The sequence below is a fragment of the Spodoptera frugiperda genome, chromosome 13, assembly GCF_023101765.2.
Source record: "Spodoptera frugiperda isolate SF20-4 chromosome 13, AGI-APGP_CSIRO_Sfru_2.0, whole genome shotgun sequence".
NCBI lineage: Eukaryota > Metazoa > Arthropoda > Insecta > Lepidoptera > Noctuidae > Spodoptera > Spodoptera frugiperda.
Genome location: NC_064224.1, coordinates 4604047 through 4619277, shown reverse-complemented (window position 1 = coordinate 4619277; position 15231 = coordinate 4604047). Strand labels below are relative to the sequence as shown.

General features: G+C 38.5%; 2 protein-coding genes across 2 annotated transcripts; one reads left to right on the top strand and one right to left on the bottom strand.

The window, feature by feature from the left end:
* The first annotated feature begins 565 nt into the window (after nucleotides 1-565).
* Nucleotides 566-2477, top strand: LOC118270624 (protein SHQ1 homolog). Its single transcript, XM_035586307.2, has one exon. It carries the CDS (start codon nucleotides 742-744, stop codon nucleotides 2149-2151), a length of 1410 nt encoding a protein of 469 aa, XP_035442200.2. The 5' UTR covers nucleotides 566-741; the 3' UTR covers nucleotides 2152-2477.
* A 3746-nt stretch (nucleotides 2478-6223) lies between these two features.
* Nucleotides 6224-11642, bottom strand: LOC118270555 (uncharacterized). The gene is made up of 6 exons (XM_050698209.1): nucleotides 11530-11642; nucleotides 10149-10428; nucleotides 9056-9301; nucleotides 8453-8595; nucleotides 7979-8123; nucleotides 6224-6729 (listed from the first exon to the last, which is right to left on the bottom strand). The coding sequence occupies exons 1-6, from the start codon at nucleotides 11541-11543 to the stop codon at nucleotides 6334-6336; spliced, it is 1224 nt and encodes a 407-aa protein (XP_050554166.1). The 5' UTR covers nucleotides 11544-11642; the 3' UTR covers nucleotides 6224-6333.
* Nucleotides 11643-15231: the final 3589 nt, after the last annotated feature.

The window sequence follows — 15231 nt, the reverse complement described above, 5'->3', positions numbered from 1 at the left end:
TCGTTCACCAAGCAACCCCTACAGCCTAATTTTATTACTAACTTTTGAAGTGTGATTTTCTCAACTATTCCATACCCACTTGTTACTTGTCTACGGAAGTACGGACCTTTGACGGACCCAGAGCACCTAGTACTTAACATTTGTGTTAATCTGTGATAGAGTAAAGTATAATCTGTGCTATAAACTATTGATCTGGGATACGTGGGGTTACCAACTTTTTTACCAGAATTAAAGTATATTTAGTGTGTATAATTAACAATATTTTAAGTTTTTATTTTTCAAAAGACATTAACAGTATTATAATTAACAGTATTATGTTCTACTTAACAATTTCGAGTTATTATTAAAAGCTTCATAAGCCTCACTACTCTATTTCTGTCTAGCCGCCATTTTGCAGTCATTATTAAAAAACATTTCAAACTTAGCGTTCCTCCGAGATATCGATTCTAAAAACAATATTTTGTATATTTTATTTTTGTTGAACAGTAAAAAGTATAATGTAGCGAAAAACAGTAGAATACTTCTTTTAACAGTATGGTTGGCAACCCTTGGGACACATTGATTGCCTATCTGTCAGTGTCAAACGAAAAGTTAAAAATCGCACGCAGTGTTGAGCGCTGTGCGATGTGCGTAATTTTTGTGGAAGTAAACAATTTTTAATTAAATTAATGTATTAAGTGTATTCTTCGTATTAGTTAAATAATTATCGTAATGAAATAATAATATTAGTGTGAAGACAAAATGTTGACCCCACGCTTCAAGTTAACACAGGATGAGAATCACGTCTTCATCACCGTGCACGCTCCGTACACAAACATCGGCGACACAGAAATAGACGTGGATGGCGAACATTTCTTGTTCGTCTCTAGTCCATACTTCCTGCGACTGCGTCTCCCTGGCCGGATTGTCGACAATGATAGCTCCAAAGGTTCGTACATTTGCGATTCGGGCGACTTCAACTTAACCTTTGACAAAGAAACACCAGGCGAACATTTTGAAAACTTGGATATGATCACGAGCTTATTGGCTCCTAAGGATATACCGGACATGAATCCTAGTTTAGTGGAAATGCTAGAAGAGGATGGGATAACTCTAGAAAATGAAAACAATGAAGTTGTTGACTACAGTAACAAGTACTCGTATGGATTCGCTAATAAATTAACAACTGAGTTCAGCAACATCGGAATTGAGTTTCCACAGATATTTGAATTAAGGGTTCCGGAAACAGTGTCTATTGAAGACAGAACAGCTAAAAGAATCAAACATGAGAATGATAAATTTTCCTCAGACCACTATTTAGCTGATTTCTATGATGAAGAACTTCTGGAACCATTTCTAACAGGTGTAGTCTCATGGAATGAACCAAATTTTAACAAAGAGATAGAATTTACTGAAGATGAATTGGGTGTGTTAAAGGAACTACCAAATAAGAACTATTTGCTTAGTAAAACGGAATATAGAGAAGTTCTGTATGGATTGATTGATATATTATATGCTTATTGCTATGACAAACGAAGTACTCTTAATGAGAGCAATGTGGAATCAGGATGGACTATAAATAAATTGTCCGCAACCCTGAGCTGGTTCTGTACATTTAGAGACATGCGAGAAGTCCTCACTACCTGCTATAGACGGGCTTTAATATTCCCAATATTTAGAAACTATGACCTTTGCATCAAAGTAAAGAATGATCTTGTATCTCTCTTCAAACTCGGGAAGAAATTCATTGTCAAATGTATGATTGAAATACACCAAATGTTTAATGCAAGTAATGATGCAAGATACATTTTGAACCAGTTATACATAAGAGATTATTTGATATTCCTACAAAAATGTAGGAACGAGGAGTTGGATGAACTTTGCAATAATATTGCAAATATTGAAATATCCAAAGATGATTTGGAACTGGAGATTGTGGAGTTAGAAGAAGCTGCGGAGTTAGTGAAACAAGAGGAGGTTGATAGCATCATGGAAAATGAAGTTGCCGTCAAGATGGCTTCCATGTCCTTACTGAAAGGCTTACATCGAACAAATCCTGTGTACATTGAGAGTGATAGTGATGAAGATTCGGATTCAAGTGATTCGTCCGACTCGTCTGACTCCTCAGATGATTCTTCAGATGAGCTGGACTCCGATGATGATCCCTCTTGACAAAGATATGGCTTGTAGCAATCAAGCAGTAAAGGCTTGTGAACAATTGAGACTGATAGCATAGGACAAGTAATTCAGCAATCAGTGGTCTGGACAATATAATAGTTTGTGCACAGTGAACCGAAGTGAATCTCAATGCAAAAGTTTCTCAAGCCAGGACTCTTAGTGTCATAAGAAAAGACAATTTAATTATTATAAGTGTTTCTGCATTTAATCATTCACTATTATGTGTAGCTTCAGAATAAATGTGATTAAATATTGTAACCTACATAATTGTATCAGCTGAATGTAATATTTAATTCAATAAAGAATTATTAGAAATAAAATTTAATTGTTTTATTTGTGGAATATTACTATTAGGGATTGTAGTCCTTGTAGGCAACAAAATCGTACCGGATCCGCCGGACCGGATTGATTGATCCCTAAAAACCATTGCTCCAAGATGTTCACTGTTGAACATAAGCCTCTCCTATATTCCAGATAAGCTGGTTGGAAGTGACCTGCATCTAGTGGCTCTCTGCGAACTAAATCAGGTTCACCTTGTCCTGCCCCGAGAGGGAACCTTTAGCAGATCGACACAAATTTGGACCGATTAAAATGAGCTTACTCTTTAGGCGTAGTCCTGAAATCATGGAAGACGGCCTTGACCCGATCCCTAAAAAGGTGATCGAACAGATCCGTCCAACTACAGATAGCCATAACTTCCCTCTTCTCGAAAATAATGGAGTCCATTATCAACTACCAATTCTTGCGGTACCTAGAGGATCACCAGCTACTCAGTACCAACAATTTTTACGGTTTTCGTAAAGGTCGGTCGGCTGGGGATCTTCTGGTTTACCTGACACACCGATCACAGGCGTATCGAATCTAAGGGGGAAGCGTTGGTAGTTAGCTTGGACGTGGCGAAACCCGACCGGGTTTGGCATAAAGCGCTTCTTTCGAAGCTTCCTATGGGCTTCCCGAGAATTGTGCGAATGGGTCTACTGCTTCTTTGCAGACAGAAGCATTAAGGTCGTTGTCGACGGGGAATGCTCCGACTCTCTGTCTGTGAACGCAGGTGTCCCTCAAGGCTGTGTGCTATCACCTACCCTGTTCCTCATCCATATCAATGATATGTTGCAAATCAGCGGCATTCATTGTTATGCGGATGACAGTACAGGTGATGCCTATTATACCGGCCGCGCTAACATTTCTCGGGAAAACGTCAACGAGAACCGAAACAGACTTGTGTCTGAAATCGAGACTGCTTTGCGGAGAATCTCAGATCACCCTACTAAGACACAGGTCTGCGTGTTTACCGTTAAGAAACTGCCGTTGGTCGTCTTACCTCAGTTTCAAAGTACCCCTCTCTGACTGCCTCAGCCGGTATTGGAAATCATCATATGACTTTTCCCGCCTTTGGCGAGGCGAGAGGGAGTGTTAGACTTTTACCTACTGACTAAAAACCACCACGTCTCTACTCCTGCTTTTCGAGCCGGAGCCCCGGTATTGGAATTGGGATACTTGGCATCAACATTTCGAGCGACGTCCAGTTCCGTGGCCATCTAGAGGATAAGGCTAAATTAGCCTCGAAAAAGCTAGGTGTGCTCAACAGATCGAGGCAGCATTTCACTCCAGCGCAGGCGCTCCTATAAGGCGCAGGTTCGGCCCCATATGGAATACTACTCTTATCTGTGGGCGGGGACACCTTAGTACCAGCTAATCCTCTGGACTGCGTTCAGCGGCGTGCGAATCGGATTGTTGAGCGTCAGGAAATTTAAAACCGACTTGACATTTTGGCAATGCGTAGGGGAAGTCAGCTCAAAGCGGTCATAGGAGGCAAAGCGGCCACTTTAATTTTTCGGTTATTTGAAATGATAGCGCAACGTTGATTCTGTACGTATACCCAAACCTTCCTCCACGCGCCAGTCACTCATTTTCAGGAAGGAGAACGAACGCGTGGTTCTAGTAACGACAAATATTTTTTGTGCGTTTTGTTAAAATAATACGAGGTAAGTTCAACCTGTTTTGGTCAAAACTATTTATATTAAAATGGTTTTATTGCACGTTTAACGTTACTTATCTATTTTGCCTTTTTTGTGTGGTATTTGCTTCGAAATATAGTTAATAATGTGAGTGAAAATATTTTTTTTAATAAAATGGTTGAAAAAGGCAAAGCGGCTGGGCAAAGCGGTCAACTGACCTTTGCCCTTACTTTCATATTATCGCTGCATATATATAATTCTTATTTATTTTGTTTACACCACAACAAAGAAGGCGTCTTAGAGTACTTGTTTCATATGGACAACCTCTTTAATGGCCTCACAATGGAAGATTTTTTGCACCTTGTGTTTCAATATGCTGAATCAAACCATATTCCACATCCTTTTAAAAATGAAACGGCTGGACACGATTTTTATAAAGGCTTCATCATGCGTCAATATTTACCTTGCGACAACCAGAACCCACATCCATAGCCAGAGCTCGAGGCTTCAACAAATCCCAAGTATATCAATTTTTATAAATTACTTTTATGATGACTGTGATTAAAATAGGTAAAATGTTGTTGATTTTTTTTTTATGTGAATTATATGTGTTGATTTTTGATTTTGCATTTTTATTTTGTCAATCACGGTATTTTCCAACAAAAAACAATTCATTGCTTGAAAACTTTTGGGATGGCCACGTTGCCCTTACCCCCGTGGCCGCTTTGGGCGACCACTCGGGCAAAGCGGTTTTATACAAGTTTTCGTAATCTGCAAATCATATGATTATTATTCAACTTACGCAAATTTCAATTGACCATTACAAAAATTCGATAAATTCTCGACTAGCTAGTATAAAATTCTCTTTAAAAATCTTTCGTTCAATGGCTTTTTTTAAACTCAAAGTTAAGGTGGCCGCTTTGAGCTGACTTCCCTATGTAGCTTCCTTGTGCATTTTCTATCGCCTCTACCACGGGGAGTGCTCTGATTCATGAATGTTCTCGCCGAAAAGTTCTCTATTATGAATGTATGTAATGTGTAGTATACATTAAATTAAAATGAAATAAGGGGGCGGCAAAATTGTCTTCCGCCCCGGGCGGCCGACACTCACGCTACGCCACTGTCTTGGCCCCAAGATGTTCACTGTTGAACATAAGCCTCTCCTATATTCCAGATAAGCTGGTTGGAAGTGACCTGCATCTAGTGGCTCTCTGCGAACTAAATCAGGTTCACCTTGTCATGCAATGCATTTGAAGATTTTTAGCTTCCATTCTGACACCAAAAACCATAGAAATATTAAAATTCTTTTATTATCATTATATTTTTTTATGGAATGGAGGCAGACGGATCACCTGTATACGGATCGGATCGGACGGATCACCCGGTAAGCGATCAGCATGCATGCTTGTTTCGTTCTATTTTCACGATTGCTCCTCCTTATTTAGTGTAAGTACATAACTATATATTTTTCGCTTTGTAGCCGCACGCTAGGGGGCTTAAAAGGTTTTTTTATGGAACACTAGCAGACGTATCAACTGATGGTAAGCAATCACCGCCGCCCATGAACACTTGAAACACCAGAGGCGTTACAAGTGCGTTGCCGGCATTTTGGGCGTTAGGAATTTAAGGGTTGTTGGGGAATCGGGCCTCCGGTAACCTTACTCACACAACTCTCTCTCTCATTTAAGTATAGGTAAGGTTCAATAAAATCACCAATAGGTAAACTTATCAACGTTTATTTAGGTTTCATGTATACATAGTTATAAAATAAGTAGATATACATATAGGTAAATACTTTGGTTCAATAGATTACAAAAAAAACAGTAGTTAGGTCCTAAATATAGTATTATATCTGGTGCGAATCATGACAAACTTCGTGGTGGCTTGCTAGTGCAGAAAATCACAATCAGAGCTGTGCTGTGACTCGAGCCATCCTGCTCAGGCTACGACATTTTAGCTGAACAATAAAGGCCACGTTTTGCACCGTGTTGATTATTTATTAATTATTTTAAATCATTTTCTTGTTTTACTTGCAATATCTTATAACGGTGCAAATAAACTGTTTTTCTTTCTTTCTTTTTGATGAGGATATGACGCGTTTTGTCAAAATACACAAGGTTTATTTATCCACTTTAACTTCTAACACAAACTTCCAAATAATCACGATTAAAACTAAATGATGGGTATAACATTATAATTATCACCATCACCCGAGCATTCACCTTCGATAATTTGGTAAATAACTTCCGTAAATGTACCCCCCATATACGTGATAGGCTTCCCACCCTTGATTATAATAGACGGGAATGTGTTCGCCCCGCCAAGCTATTGGTGCCGCGTATTTCGTATCTTCGAACCTATTGTCCAGCCACGCGTATTTACTTAAACCTTTGTATGCGTCATACATGAAGTCCAGAACTGGATATGTATCAAGCACTGTAAAATAATGAGTTGTTTGTAATGATCTAAGTTTTAAAGAGAAAGAACACAGGCCGGCCAGCCCATCATGGCGGTATGAACGTCCCTCCAACATCATGTGCATGGCGCCACCAGAATCAAAGCCAAATTTGCCCCAATATTCTCCCATTATGCAATGATACCAGTGCCATTCGCTCTAAAACAAAAAAAATTGTTAAACAAAATGATCGTCAATTAAAATGGATAGATATACATAGGTAAATATATTGGCACATTTACGGTTTTCATAGTTTACTTGACCAATGAACCGTTGTTTTACCTACGTGCGTGAGGGAGGAAACTACAATAATGGTATAATGACACTTACGACCTCTCTCGATGAATATGGAAATATATAGATTAATGTGCACTTTTAAACCAGGGATGTTATGGAGTTCCGACTCCGGTTCCGTTAAATCGGAATTTCCGATTATTATTACACCTTCGGTTCTGACTTTGGCTCCGACACTATGAAGGTTTTAATCGGAGGTCTAAGCATAACATAGCGGCGACGTCGGCCTGTGTCAACTGTTATGGCAATGCATGAAATAATGTTTTACCTAATAAAAATTCTCTCTCATGCCATCCCTTTCTAATCCTTCCTCCGACTCCGACTCCGAAAAGCAAATTCAAAAACTCCGACTCCGCTTTCTGTTCCGATAAAACTATCTCCGTTACATCCTTATTTTAAACACGTAAACCATATAAAGTCAATTTCGCATTTTTTGTAGATGTGCCAATATATTACTAGGTGAGCGATATACCTACCAAGATGTATAGGTATGTATCCAGAATATTGTATCTAGATACCTATTGCATAATGATATAGTGGCAAACTAGTAAGTGGGCTATCTCATCAGAACTACAAACTGAATATTTACTATGTTTATTAGTTTTTGTGAGGTCCGATATTTCGGCACTGTCGCAAGCGCCATGATCGCGGATGAACTGGGGCCTTAGTCTGCTATTACAATTGTGTCAGAATGGTCGATCACTGAGCAGTGCAAGAGGGACTAATGATATAGTGACCATGTCAGTTTAAAAACTTATAGTAAGTAAGTAGGTAGGTTGACCATCGGATGGTTAGGGGTATACGCCCCATGACATGCCATTTATTCAAAGGTAGTAGTGTAGTAGAGAGAGCAGTTGAGTAGCATATCTAATCTATATTATAAAATTCTTGTGTCACAGTTTTCGTTGCCATACTCCTCCGAAACGGCTTGACCGATTTTGATGAAATTTTTCGTGCTTATCCGGTATCTATGAGAATCGGCCAACATCTATTAGTAGGTAGTACAACCCAATTTTTTTTAATTTTCCACGCACGAAGTCGCGGGCAGAAGCTAGTATTCTATAAATTGTAGGAACCTATTGATAAGATAATAAAATTAATTAAAAAAAGTTACCTTTGGACAAGGCCATACGTGTGATTTCGTGCGAACACCGTATTTAAACCAAGGCATAGGTCGACGATGGTATGACTTCATAAATTGAAATCCAACAACGACAGACATATCAAGTCTTCGAGGAATCGTTGAAGCATATTCATACCTGAAAACATTCAGTAAAGTATGTCTTAGGACTAGGTAATACAATTTACCGTACCTAACTCTTTAAATTTCATCAGAATGCAAACTGATACCCTTATTTTTTGAGGGGGGAAAATCATCCAATGACTTCTCCCGCCTTAGGCGAGGCGAGAGGGAGTGCCAGACTCTTACTGACTAAAAACCATCCCGTTCCTTCTCCTGCTTTAAGCCGGAGCCCCGGTAACAGGGAGTACCTATACCTAAGGTATACCTATACCTAATATACAAGGTACAATGCGCTAGATTGCGTGCTACTACGAGAATTTACAGAAAACCGAACTCAAAACTTACCACCCTGAAGCCGCCCTAGCACATATGACTGCACGCGAATACGAAAACGTAGATCCATAGAAGGGATGAGTGGCAGCCCACAGGGAAAGGTCGTACATCACCGGAATTGGATGCGACACATTTACTTCATAGTCATATTTATACTGTAACCAAAACGTAATTAACTTTTTCAATACACTTGATCCAAAAACAATAGGGTTGTTTTAAAAACGATGATATTAGTGTGTATTTGTCGACCGGAGTTTACTTATTATTCTGTGACCGGAGTGACACCGCGGCCTAACAGAAAACCGACGTGAAACAACGCTTTCGTTGTGTTTCTTTGTGTGAGTGAGTCAAACGGTCACATAGTTTCACAGCTTAGCTATTACATCCTTACAGCATAGCTACATAGTACATATCTGGGGCCTTAGTCTGCTATTACAATTGTGTCAGAATGGTCAATGAGCAGTGCGAGAGGGACGGAGCTATACAACCTACATAGCTCCGTCCCTCTCGCACTGCTCAGTGATCGACCATTCTGACACAATTGTAATAGCAGACTACATCTCTGGTGGAAAGGCCCATTAAACACGCAAATGAGATAGACTAATATGGACTTACCATTGGATGAATGTGTATCCTTGACGGTGCGAAGTACAAAGAGCTGTTGAATGTATTGCTGTTGGTATCGTACCATCCACCCAGAATATGTTCCAACGTTTTCAAGTGGCCATAAGATCTTAATATTAGTACGGTGGGGTTTGCCGTCGTGAGGACATGTCGTGTGGTCACTACTGCACAACCAGCGAGCACGATGTGTCTTCTATATGTAGTACAACAGTAACAGCCCAAGTAATTTGCGTTGTCCTAAACAAAAAAGTTGAGGTAGATACAACTAACGAACTAAATACAGGGGGTCCCTGACATCCAAATGGCATCTGGTAATGGAAGAGATTTTTCTATATTACTTATATATATAAAAAATATATAAATATCAGTCCAAATAACAATGTGGAAAAGATTTTTAGTTAAAAGTATTTTACCGTACCCTATGAGTGCATGTTCTCTATTATAAAAAAATATATAGACCTTAAGGCTTCATAATATGACTTTCTAAAGCACTATTCGAGTTATTGACTGGTAGAGAATGATGGACAAAAATTTGTGCCTGGCTTACGGTATATTTTTATTTTGAACATTGCCCTACATGATGTTATAATTACATCATCTTTTTTTTGCAGCGTCACGCCTTTTATCCTCGAAGGGGTAGGCAGAGGTGTACATTACGACACGTAATGCCACTGTACAATGTACACCCACTTTTCATCCATAAGTCCCATGTAATAGAGGGTGAGCCTATCTGGGGGCACGGGAGTGCCCCCGCCAAGACGAGCCAAGCGAAGCGCAAGGGCACTACCTACCTTTTCTCGAAGCGGTTCGAGAAAAGTCCGTGCGGCCGACTCGCTAGTTACGTCCACGGTTTGCACGCCTACAAACTTGGCTCCACACTAGATCTGATTACTTTTTGACAGTGCGAGCTATATGGTCTCGTCTTGGCAACATTTAACATGAAATGTTTTTGTGGGATTGCCATATACCAGGCACAATTCCAGACTCCGTGCGACTACTGAGAGATTTACGAAAATCCGAAAAGATCCAGTAACATTTACATCACAGTGGTATTAGGTACCTACATCACCTATGCCATACTTACCGATCCCTTCCAGTGTTGAACTTGCTTATAATGTGGTGAAAGTCGGTAAGGTCTCTCACGTTCTATAGAAGTGGATAGTTTCAACGAAAAACCTCCGAATGGCACGAACATGGGTTCTTCAACTCGGAAATCTGGTGTGTAAATCTTTAGCGGTACTCTTGCATCAGTCTTATTCACAGTCGCTGGTGGCTCCGTAGTGTAAAAGCCTGGGTAATGGTACCTTTCAAGCCAAGTCAACCCAAAAGATAGGTCTAATATAAGTGATATGATCGAAATAAACCTGCGAAATAAATGATTCTACATTTAATGTCCTTATTTGTGTCCACCAAATATGACACGGCTTTACAATGACATATGTATTATATGTATACTGTCGACGTCGAGTGGCACCAGGTGATCGGCAAGGTTCCAACTGTTATCTATACTAATATTATAAAGCTGAAAAGTTTGTTTGTTTGTTTGTTTGAACGCGCTAATCTCCAAAACTGCTGGTCCGATTTGAATAATGATTTTTGTGTTGAATAACGCATTTATCGAGAAAGGCTATAGGCTATAAAACATTACGCTATGACCAATAGCAGCCAAGCAGAGCGGTTGAAACGGCGCGGAAGTAGCTAGTCAGAATATAAAAAGAATTCTAAGTCCTACAGTTTTTAAATTGCAGTCACTTATATTTGATCCACGAAAAAGTACACCCTGTGTCAGTCTTTTCACTAATTGTTGTTTTAGTTTGGAAAAGGATGTAATTTTTAGACGAACCCTGACTGATGCCTGATAAAAATATATATGCACGATTGGTTCCTTAGTCATGAATAGTCCGCAAACCAATTTTTAGCTTTCTACCTTGAACATTGCGGAATGCTTCATACAAACTCCCACCGCCCATTTTAGGGTAGAAGGGGATAAAAAGTAGCCTCTACTTTAACTATCTCCATTTAAAAATTCACGTCAACGTCAACTCGTTGCTTCGTTTTGCCGTGGAAGACGGACAAATAAACAGACATACACACTTTCACATTTATAATATTGGTATGGAAGTAGGTATGGACAATATGCAGAAAACAATTTTTTCTTTCTATTTTAATGCACGATATAACTCTTTATATCGCACACCTAGTAATACATTGGCACATTTACGGTTTTCAAAATAAAAATATCAGCCTAGAAAAATAAGTAATAAATTGCAACGATTGCCTTCCTTCAACTACGCTGGAAGACGGACAAATGCACAGAGTGTTTCTTTTATTACGTATCTATTTAACTTTTAAAAAATTTATAAAATTAAAATTTTGTTTTTGTATGGTAATATTTTTTGCATGGATGCTATGGTATTGCGGGTTAACAGGAACGCCCCCTGTTAGTTAACATACTGTATACCAACCACAAAAGACGCATCTTGAAATTCTAAAGTATGTGTCGATACGATACTTAAACCAAAACACTATTACTATTCACTCATTTTGCTCTACAGACTGAAGAGCAAACATTGCGAGATCTTTTAAAAGCTTCGCTAAACAATTTGAGTTGCAAGCGTGAAAAACTGTAATTTTTAGGTACCTACGTTTTTTTTTAATACAGGTACTATTAGCTATATAGGCAACAGCTAACATAAGCAAGTAAATCCTTTATAGGTTCTTGATTGAAATATGTGTATGTGAACTTATATGTTTGTAAACGCACCCACGACACAGGAGAAAATCCTAGTGTGGGGCAACGTTTTTTAAAACAAAAGAAAATAGGGTAGGTAGGTGATTAATTTAATTTTCATACCCTGTCATCAGCCATTTCAGGATCGTCTTGCAGTACAAATAATTTGGAAAACTTTTTTATGATCATGTCTACCACTGGTTACCCCTATAATCAGTAGGTATAATAAAATAAAATAAAATCCTAATATTAGTAAATCTACAATTATTTTAGTGCTTCCCTTCATCATCATCCTCTTCTCACACGGAGAAGGAATCTCTGCTTCCCTTACCCTGAAGGAATCCATCAGCTATGTCAATTGCAAAAAATGGAATAGTGATTGCAATAGCACTACATAGTATAAAACAAAGTCGCTTTTTCTGTCCCTATTTCCCTTTGTATGCTTAAATCTTTAAAATTACGCAACGGATTTTGATGCGGTTTTTTTAATAGATAGAGTGATTCAAGAGTAAGATTTATATGTATAATACATGCATAATATATCACCGTTGCACCCATGCGAAGCTAGGGCGGGTCGCTAAAAAATATATATATTTTTAAAGTGAAAAAAGTACCTAAATTTAGTGTGGCAACATTCGTTCAATTTGTTTACGCTTATTCATTGTTGAGTTCCAAGAGATTTTCACAATGCACGTTTTTGTCATTTCAAAGATGGATTTGTACGCTTTGTTGTCCTATTAAGGAATGCACGTTTTATCTGAACGTTTCGGTGCATAGGTACTGCTCCGGAGCTGCAGACTACCTAGCGGGTTTACCGCCCAAGTAGCACAGAAGCGCTGAATAGTAGCTGAATTACTGTTCACAATGAAATCTTCAGCTGAATAAACCTACTGAATAAGAGCGTTAGAGGCGCCTACTCAGCTGATATAACTCTGATTTGGGCACAAATTAATCAGCTATTAGCTGAATAATGTAGCTGGTTGCGCTATATCAGCGTTATTTGGACATTATTGAAGGTAACAGTCGCCCCAAGAGCTGAATAATGACCGATTATCAGGGTATGTGTTACTTTTTATACACCACAAGGGCTGAATAATAGAGTACTTGTTCCTTGTTTATCACCACAAAATACACTCCAGGATATTAGCAACTCTTATATGGAGCTGACAGTTCACAAGTGGCAAAATTGTGAATAATTTTCACCCTACTTCTTATTATTTTGATATGTTTTGTATGAACCATTTTGTAAAGTGTTTATGGGGAAAATATTTATCAGGAAGTAAACTTTGTTTTTCCTCATGTGCATGAAATTCGAATGGGAAAGAAAGTTTATTGTCAAATACTATATAATTATAGACGAATATTTTCACGCGCTCTCAAAATATCACTGCTTTCCTGAAAATTATAGTATTAAAAACGTTGATGATATTATTATAAAAAATTAAGTCTTTTTATTTTTCCTTTGTAGTTTGAGAATAAGCTGTAAAATGAAATCATTACACTTTCTATTCAAATTCTTTTGAAATTTTCGTTAACTAAACAAAAACCAATTGTTATTTATTATTTATACATAGGTTAGAATCTAAAAAATGGCAGACAAGCAATGTGTACCGTATTAATTAAAATTAAACGGCATGAGCTGTTGAAGTGTTCACTCGTGGTACAAGAATCAGTGACGAGCTGTTACGAGTGGTTTTTGTGTTACACAAGTCAGCTACAGATTCATGTAAAGCTTGATAGTGGGTAACCCATAGTGATCATGTAGGCTTCATAAGAGCTATTATACGATTGCGTATAACAAGCTGATTAACATTACACAAATTCCACTGTGTGCAGCAAAAGGCATTGTATCCTTGTTATTTGAAGCCACAGAATAACTGATTGCATCATAATAGCTCACGTGATCTTTCTTAAAATGCAAGTCGTCTAAGAGTTCAGTTGTGGTCTTCAATTCAGAATATAGCTTAGTTAAAGTCCACAAAAGTACTTCAAATTGCTTAAAGCTGTATAATACTAAACTTGTTACCTATATTAACGCTGCAAGCGTTGCAGCGTGGTCTCCGTGACACGTAATAACGTTTTTATTCAGGTGGAAGCTCACTTTTACCTATTGCAGGTCGAGTGTACTGTAATAACTCTTTATAAGTGCTAAAGTAACCGAAGTTACCTCATGTGACATCTTATAATGCAGTTTTGTGCTACTTGGGCGGGGCTCCGGCTCGAAAAGCAGGAGTAGGAACGGGGTGGTTTTTAATCAGTAAGAGTCTGACACTCTCTCTCGCATCGCCCAATGCGGGAGAAGTCATTGGATGATTTTCCCCCTCAAAAAAAGGTACATACTACATATCACACCAAACAAAACCAGTTGACTGCACAGTTGGCGCGGTGGCTGGGCAACTGGCTGCCGTGCAACGAATCGCGGTTTCGAGTGACGCACGGAGCAACTCTTTGCGTGATCCTCAGATTGTTGTTCCGGGTCTGGGTGTCATGTGTATGTGAAATTGTATGTTTTTAAACGCGCCCACGACACAGTAGAAAATTCTAAGACAGTGCAAGGTTATTTTTTTTTAAAAATAAAGATAAAGATAAGAGTTCATTACGGTATTCATAGTCTCTGGTAACTGGATGTATATGATGATTAAATCATTCTGTCTCTTGCATTAAATTCACACAGGGAAGTTGAAACGTTTTCTTTTTATCTAATAATATCTACTGATTTTTTTTCCTTGATTTAGGCTTTCATTTGATCCAAGACAATCAGTCATGTCTCTGGGACGCGCCGGACTTTAATGTTCCGGTGTTTTCATGGTTGTATCTACTGTAGACTCTGGCTTACGCGGTATGAGAGATTGGGCGGGCTTATCCCATAAAAAAACTGGATGTGTATGTCGTGTGTACCTTTAAGTGTGCAACTGCATGTACCTACGCACTCCTGCATGCACTCCTAAAGAATTTCAGAACGTATAGCTGACGGCACGGTAGCTGAGCAACAAGCTTCCTTGCAATATGTAGCTGTTTCGATTCCTGCACGGAGCAACTCTTTGTATGTGATGGGAGATTGTGTTCTAATAACAAATTAATCCCCTTATATTGTATAAGTAATAAGTATCTCATTTAACCTATTTCTCTACAATTTAAGCTTGAATGCTTATCTCTTTAAATTTTCCGCTTTCTGAACAAGATGTACTTAAGTAACCTTTTTTTCAATTTACACAAATACTTTTAAGAGTTTTTTACCTGCTATGTGCTGGATGGTAATAGTGGGTTGAGCTAGTAAAGTTGTCATTGATGTATTAAATAGTTTTTAAATCATCTACTTTTTACGATACGATTTTATTGTGATTTGTCTTAAATAAATTCGTAAGAAACTCAAGACGAGTCGGTAAACTGGTGCATCCTACCTTTGGCATTTCTGGTACAAGAGAGGCATTGAGAT

Excerpts from the sequence above, each read along its gene's own strand:
- LOC118270624 (XM_035586307.2), top strand. The coding sequence starts at position 742 with ATGTTGACCCCACGCTTCAAGTTAACACAGGATGAGAATCACGTCTTC.
- LOC118270555 (XM_050698209.1), bottom strand. Across the intron at positions 9,302-10,148 it reads TTCAACACTGGAAGGGATCG|GACAACGCAAATTACTTGGG; the intron begins GTAAGTATGGCA and ends TTTTTTGTTTAG. Across the intron at positions 6,730-7,978 it reads ACGTATGGCCTTGTCCAAAG|AGCGAATGGCACTGGTATCA; the intron begins GTAACTTTTTTT and ends TTTTTGTTTTAG.